Below are 7730 nucleotides of genomic sequence, written 5' to 3' on the forward strand. Positions count from 1 at the left end.
CATGTCAGACACTCACCGACGCTTGTAACGGTTTATCGTGATGTAAACGATGATGCTAAAACTAGCTACTTGTATTTGTTGGAGCGTCAGCTCATACCGTACATGTATGTTTTCGGTGTAAAAATATTATTATTATTATCAATTAATAGCTATAAAAAATATTTATATACTAAACATAAGAAAGTTATATAACATATTAAAATTTAATTTGCTGCATACATCGATCCGCTCTCTATGATAAAAATAAAAAAATTCACATAGTTTCGTATATGATAATATTTCAATTGTACAAGTAATGTATAACTCATCTATCTAGTATTAATATTTTAAATTTGAGACGATGTCTCGAATTTAAAATTCATTGCGACTAACATCTCACGCATTAATAATATTTTTTTTAATAAACTATAAAAAAAGAGAAAAAAAATCTTAGGTTGGGGAAAAATTATTTTAATCTTAGCCAATTAAATAAAAAAGAAATTAAAATCCAACCTACATTTTGTTTTTGTCTTCTTTTAAGTTTCTATTTCCATGTCGCTTTGTCTCTCATTGAAACGATATTTCTTTCCCACAATTCCTTTCTTTTCTCTTGGCCTCCGTTCTTCGACACGCACTCATGTTCATATTTATGTAATTATTCTTGCATTTAGTATCAATTTAATCTTGTTCCCTATTTTGTTTCTCATTTTCCATTGCAATTAAAGAGCGTACTTTTCAAAGCCTTACGTTTCTTTTGTAGGATCAGTTTGTTAATTTCGATTTGCGATCCTCGTTTATTTCCCGTGTGATTGTGATGTTGGTTGGATCTTAGTCATGTTTTATTTTGGTGGTATTTTGGGATTTTGTTGGGCTGGGTTGTGTTGTGGGGAGAATGAGAGGTATTGATTTCTTGTACTCGACCAGGTGATTCGATTGGTAACGCAATGGATTGATAAAGCGTTGTGATATGATCATTTTTAATGTTGATTTAGGGCTTTTTTTTCTGAGTGTAAAAATTTGGAATTTTGTGGGAGTAATTTGCTGTCGGTTCCGTGGGGAAATGTAATTTTTGTGTCTTTTGGGGGCTGCATCCGAGTTTTAGGAATTTTCTTGGTCGTGGTAACTGAGCGTGTTGGTGGTAGGTTTTGAGGCTGAGGTATGGCTCATGCTCAGCAACAAGTACAGCAAAAACCTGAGAGCACAGTGAGTAGTGCTTGTTCTGAATTTGAGAGGGGCTTGGAGGAGTTGATGCGTGAGCATTATGACGATTGCATGTCCTTCACATCATTCAGTTCACCTAGAACAACTAATACTGAAGATGATGAGGATGAGGGAGAACAACTTGTCAGGAGGAGGAGGAGGTCTGATCTTGATGGTGATGACTTTGCAGAGTCTTCCGCTGCTAGGAGGCGCCACTCGAGGATTTTGAGCCAGTGGGCTGCACGTCAGGCCCAGGAAATGATCACTACAATTGAGAGGAGGAATCGTGAATCCGAGCTGATGGCACTCGCAGGCTTGCACACTGTCTCAACACTTGATTCTTCTTTCTTGAGGGAGTCACAATCCCCAAATTCTAGGCGCCAAAGTAATGTGGAGAGGCTAAGTACCCGGGCTTCATCTATTTTGCAGATGTGGCGGGAGTTGGAGGATGAGCATGCGCTGAATCGTGCTCGGGATAGAGTAAGGGGAAGATTGCGACAGCGGATAAGCGTTGATTCTAATACAAATGGATCTTTGAATATTGCAGAAAGCCAGGATAGTGGCAATCAAAGTCCTCGAAGAGATGCTAATGAGAGCGAGAATAACTTTGCAAGCTGGGCCCATGATCAGGTGGGCTCACATAATGAGAACGTCTACCATGACAATTCTAGTCGCGAACAATCTCCAGATATTGCAGAAGTCGAGAGGGAGAGGGTGAGGCATATTGTCCGTGGATGGGTGGAGAGTGATGTTAGTAATCCTGCATCTAATGATCTGCCGAGGAATGAGAGTCCCAGAGCTGAATGGCTTGGCGAGACTGAGCGCGAGAGGGTGAGGATTGTACGAGAGTGGATGCAGACGACGAGTCAGCAAAGAGGGTCTCCTGTTGGACGAATGGGAGATCGTGATAATGGAATGGGTTCTCAAGCTGGCCGCTCTAGTGAAGGGTCTGCTGCTGACCACGATGAAGGTCGGCCGGAGTATATTCGCAGGGATATGTTGAGGTTCAGAGGAAGGCAAGCTTTACTTGATTTGCTTGTAAGAATTGAAAGGGAAAGGCAGCGGGAACTTCAGGGTCTGTTGGAACATCGTGCTGTTTCTTCATTTGCACATCGCAATCGTATTCAGGTAATTTTTTAGATATTAAGGGTTTATTATCTCTCATCATTCATCAGAACCACTTAGTTTGAAAGGCATCAGCTACAAGAGCAACAGTGTGCAGTTAGACAGAACTTCATGAGATTGAGGCTGTCCCTCAAGTTATTGGCGTGAACATGGTTAAAATAAATTACTTTGGCTGCTTACACTGTAAATTTAGGAAGATACTATTGGCTTTACCTGCGGTTCACCTCCTCCGCAGGCGTTATCAATTTGGACCACTTATTGTTCTAGTTATCTGTCGGTGCTCTTTGATTGTGCGCCGTGGTTTTATGGTTTATCTGATACTCTATTTAGTTATTACTTTCTGATGATCAGTGTACTGTTTATGGGGTTACAGTTTAAGTCACTATGCATACTTTTTCTTCATCTCAACATTTAGTTAGATTGTTCTCGACATATTGGACACATTTTGTAACGTATAAAAATATTTATATTTCTCTTTTAAGATAATCTGTATTTCTCAGTTGGAAAGGCATCTTAATATTTTTATCTGTTACTCTTCATTCAAATCTTTATGTGCTTTATTTTAGGTTTTACTTTGCCAATCCTTGCATGTACTGTTCCATCAATTCACTTTGTCAGTTAGCTCGGAACAATATCTTCGCCATGATGCATAAAGTTATCGCTAAATAATTTGTATTTTTGTGTGATCTCTCAGTCGCTACTCAGAGGCAGATTCCTGAGAAATGAAAGGCCTGTTGAGAATGACACACGGCCTTCATTTGCTGCTGGTGAATTAAATCAATTAAGGCAGAGGAACACAGTCTCTGGCTTGAGGTTTGTCTTATAACCCAGCAATGCTTGGGAACTCACTTGTGCCCTTATTCAAAACTTCTGTTTTGTTTTATCATGTTCCACTCACGAATTATTTTCTCCATAAATGGTTTGATATTTATAGATGATTTGCGGAGATACAAGTTGCAACTTGGTGTGGTTAAATTTGCGATAAGTTAGAGATGCAACATATTGTCCTAGTGATGTTCTTCATTCCTGAATATAGCTACATGATTTTAAATTTCAAGTGGGAGGATAACTGAAGTATTTCATGGTTATGTTGATGCCATGTAATTGATTGAGCCTTTTAAGAAAGCACATTTATAATTTTGCACAACAAGTGACAATAACTTCATAAATGTTTCATGTTTTGGTCATACAACCTTTTGATTTTTGGTTCTTTCGGAGTCAGCGAAATTTTACGACATTGTTCATTAAATTTGTGGAACAGCCAATTATGTGTTGTAGAGATCTTTTCTTATTTCTGCGAAGCACTTTATAAGCACATGCTGAAATAAGTGAAATCAGAGGGCGTTGATTGAGGCTATTGTGAGGTACACGTGAAAAAATGGCGAAGAGCTGATTTTCCCTTCTCGTGAGTTTTTTTTGGTAAAGCATGATTATATAACAGGAGGATACACTGCATACAACAGCTTGATTGGTTATTGCTGAAATAATGGCCTGCTACTTCACATTCACCACGTAATTTATTTTGATGAAATACTTGGTTGCCTCAGCTTCTAGAATAATTATCCATGCCGTACACGAGGAAGGGGAAAAAATAGTTTCCTATCAAAAAAAAAGAGGAAGGGGAAAAATGATTTGGATGAAGGGGAGAAAATCTTTGAACAGAGGGTTGAGGAAACAAATAGAGTTGGAATCTCTACGGTTTATTTTTAGTTTGTAGTCTCTCATAAATAATGGAACCAATATATAACATTTTTCTTTATTTAATCAACACGCATTTAGAATTCTAAATACTTCAAAACCCATTATACTTCTGCATCCAATAAAAGGAAAAAAAAACCAATAAACTTTAAGTTGCTTGGTTCTCAACAAAAGAACCTGATGTCTAGTATACATCCATGATTAACAGGATGAACCTAATCCTTTTAGCTCGCAGCTTTGAGAGTCTACTCACTATTGTACTACCTAACATGCTTAGATTATAGGACAGAAGCTGATATTTGTGGATCGCTCATCCACTTGTTTTGTAAACTTTAAATCTTCTATATTAAATCTAAGTTTCTTATAAAAAAAAAAGATTATAGGACAGAAGCTGATATTTGGTTTTTCGTTGTCTTTAAAATTCTTGGCATTGATTTAACAGCTGGTTGCATTTGTTTTACTTGGTTAATAAAATGGACTATTTCATATTATACCCATTTTGAATATTCATGATGAATTGTAAGGTTTAGATTTCTCCTGTATTCGAATTTGGTCCTGAATCCCTCAGATTAGTAACCTAACACAATTGAATTTTGTCCTCATTTTGCTCCTTATTACTTGTTTAAGATTTTTATCTTATTTCACAGTTCGGTCATTCTCATCATAAGTGAAGTGATCTTAATTTGATTCATGGTTTAAATGCATTCAGGGAAGGCTTTGGCTCCAGATTAGATAGTATAAATCGTGATCAAGTAAGCATCCTTTTGAAAACCCCATTTAATTGAGTCAATATGATTTTATTCGATTTTATATTATGATTGATAACAACTGGTTCACAGGAGGTTCAGCATGAAAGTCGGGAACAAAACACCCATCAATTACCAGACCACGAGGTGAACTTAGATAGCAGCACATCTACTCGAAGTGTCAACCAAGAAGTCGTTGCTGATCAAGGAGACGATTGGGAAGGACAGGTTCTTGATGGTGAGAGAGTAAGCCAACGACAATCAGCTCGTGGTGACTCTAATGGTTGGGTAAATTCAGCTTCCGAAGCTACAAATCGAAATTGGCAGGAAAACTTAGTACCTGACTGGCAGTCGGAAGCAGTATTAACTGAGAATGGAGAACCACGTCAGTTGCAAGAAGTCCACAATGTTTGGCATGACAATGGCCCCCGAGAAGCTGAGGATAATTGGTCAGGAAGGCTTTCAGAACCTTCAAGACTACGACATTCTATTTTAAATAGAGGAGTAACCAGGTTCCACCCACCTGATGATGACAATGTTTACAGCATGGAACTGAGGGAGCTACTAAGCAGGTTAATTGTCTTAATTTCATGCGTTATCAACATTTTTATATTTTCACCATTCTTGTTAACCTATAACCCACCTATTGTAGGAGGAGCGTGTCTAATCTTCTTCATAGTGGTTTTCGTGAGAGCCTGGATCAGTTGATTCAATCATATGTACAAAGGCAAGGTAGGGCTCCTATTGATTGGGACCTGGACAGGAACTTGCCTCTTTCAGCGTCGCCTGTAAGGGAACAACCCGCACTTGATGATGAGCAGAATCAGGATGAACTTGGTACTATTGGTAGGCCTTCACTGGTACTGCCAACACCTCCATTACCCCCACCACAACCCATTTGGCATCAAGCTTTGCGACACTCTGGTTGGCCTCGTCACAGTGTCCATCGTTCTGAACTGGTGAGTTAACTGACACTCTCTCTTTCTCTCTGTGAGTTCCACCTTGATTTGAATAGTGACTCTAATTTTCTCAGTACTCGGGTTCTGTGGAAGGTACTTGGGTTTTAGTTGATCATTGATGGCTATGAGTTTGCAGGCATAGATGCGAGCAAGCCAATTAGAGACCTAAATGATTCATGATTTTATGATTTTAGTATGGGCAACATAAGGGTGTGCTGTTTATTAGTGGACCACTTGATGATGACATGGTTAGCACGTGGTAGATATCATTTTTAATATAATGATTGTTTCTCATATTAAATAGGAGTGGGAAACTATTAATGATCTAAGAGCAGATGTAGCAAAGCTTCATCAGGGTATGAATCACATGCAAAGGACACTAGAGGCTTGCATGGACATGCAACTGGAGCTCCAACGCTCAGTTCGACAGGAAGTTTCAGCTGCTCTTAACCGATCAACTGGTGGGCAAGGTCTTTGCAATTTCATCCTAATTCTAATGATATGTTCCACTAGAGAGGCTCAAAATACTGATTTTGGCTCTTGTTATTTGAACTTCCATCAGTTGTTATTTTTATTAATGCTTGTGCATCATGCAGGGATTGCTGAGACGTCTAAGGATGGTTCTACATGGGGTCTTGTTAAAAAGGGTACCTGCTGTGTGTGCTGTGATGAGCATATCGATTCCCTGTTGTACAGGTACTTTTGCCATGGCAATAAATTTGCATAATCTCAAGTGTCACGCGTATAGGAGTGGTTTATTAGGGTTGTCAACGTGTCCAATCTTTTTCCAAATCCATTGGTGTTCTTGAAGGATCAGTGGTTGCTATCCAAGTCCTTTTTATAAATATCTGATATTAATAGACTGGGAACCATGTTGACCTGGGCCATTTTAGATGCGAAGTTTCGTACGATAAATCATATATTTTTGAGTTCACGTGGAACATGAATGGACGACCTCTGATATTCTAATTGTAACTTTAACTTTGGACTTTGAAATTAGTTTTATTTATGGAGAATGAGGTTGATGAATTACTGTCTTGCCTCAACTTATTTTTCAAATGGTCTGTTTTACACAAATAATTTCTTTTTTACTTGGCGTCTGTATGCTGACATTTATCGGCTCCCCCGTTTGATTTGCCTCTGCAGATGTGGGCACATGTGTACATGCTCTAAATGTGCAAACGAGCTAGTCCGTGAAGGAGGAAAGTGTCCATTGTGTCGTGCGCCCATTATAGAGGTGATTCGAGCTTATTCCATACTGTAAAATACCAGTTGTAGAGATTATGAAAGAAGTCTTGTTTTAGAAGAACTTTTGATAATAATTGGTGGAAGCTTTGGTTTCGGCCGTTTCCTTTTCTGAAGTTACCCTTGCCCACGTTTCTTAATTAGTATGTTTGCTTTGTATAATTGGTACTCAGTTTGACTTTTAACTGCTGCATCATTCATTCATGCTTCTTCAATAAAGCTATATTGTTATTTTTTTCACCTTATCATCCTTCTTTTCTCCTAGGGAATTTTTCAATCTACTTATTGACATGTATTATTCTCATTATACATAAAATTAAAATATTGTATCAAATGAACCCAAATTTCTTTAATTCTGTTGATTTTAAATTATTCCATTACAATTTTAAGTTTATGTTTCAATGACGTACTCTCGTCGTGTCAATTGAAATTCATTCTATAATTGCTCTTTGACGTATGTTACCCATACGGAATAATTGATTATATTTGTAAATGAGTTCTACCTTAAAAAAGCATCATGTATGTACATATGAAATAAATTGTCTTCGAGTTCTCAAACGCCTTAGCATTCCTTCCCCAAATGGAAAAACAAAAAAAACAAAACAAATTGATTATTACATGAGCTACAAACTTTATTGTATGCAATGGTCCTTTGGATATATAAAATTTTATTTCCGTATCAAAATAATAAAAGAAACACTGATGGTTTGTAACTCATTTGACATAAAAATTTTAAGCTTGAAACGAAATGTAGAGTTCGAGTCAAATTGTAACGAGT

The 7730-nt window shown here is 37.7% G+C and overlaps 1 protein-coding gene across 2 annotated transcripts; it reads left to right on the forward strand.

Annotated features, from left to right (window-relative positions):
- Window positions 1–533: 533 nt before the first annotated feature.
- Window positions 534–7197, forward strand: LOC142548818 (uncharacterized). 2 transcript variants are annotated; one of them, XM_075657371.1, is made up of 8 exons: window positions 534–2307; window positions 2999–3117; window positions 4712–4756; window positions 4841–5320; window positions 5401–5707; window positions 6012–6168; window positions 6304–6403; window positions 6854–7197. In XM_075657371.1, exons 1-8 carry the CDS (start codon window positions 1138–1140, stop codon window positions 6969–6971), a joined length of 2496 nt encoding a protein of 831 aa, XP_075513486.1. In that variant the 5' UTR covers window positions 534–1137; the 3' UTR covers window positions 6972–7197. The 2 variants fall into 2 exon arrangements, with proteins under 2 accessions (XP_075513486.1, XP_075513485.1); XM_075657370.1 differs by having other exon boundaries at window positions 536–2307; window positions 4712–4754; window positions 4842–5320; window positions 6012–6177.
- The last annotated feature ends 533 nt before the right edge of the window (window positions 7198–7730 follow it).

The sequence above is a fragment of the Primulina tabacum genome, chromosome 6, assembly GCF_025594145.1.
Source record: "Primulina tabacum isolate GXHZ01 chromosome 6, ASM2559414v2, whole genome shotgun sequence".
Classification (NCBI taxonomy): domain Eukaryota; kingdom Viridiplantae; phylum Streptophyta; class Magnoliopsida; order Lamiales; family Gesneriaceae; genus Primulina; species Primulina tabacum.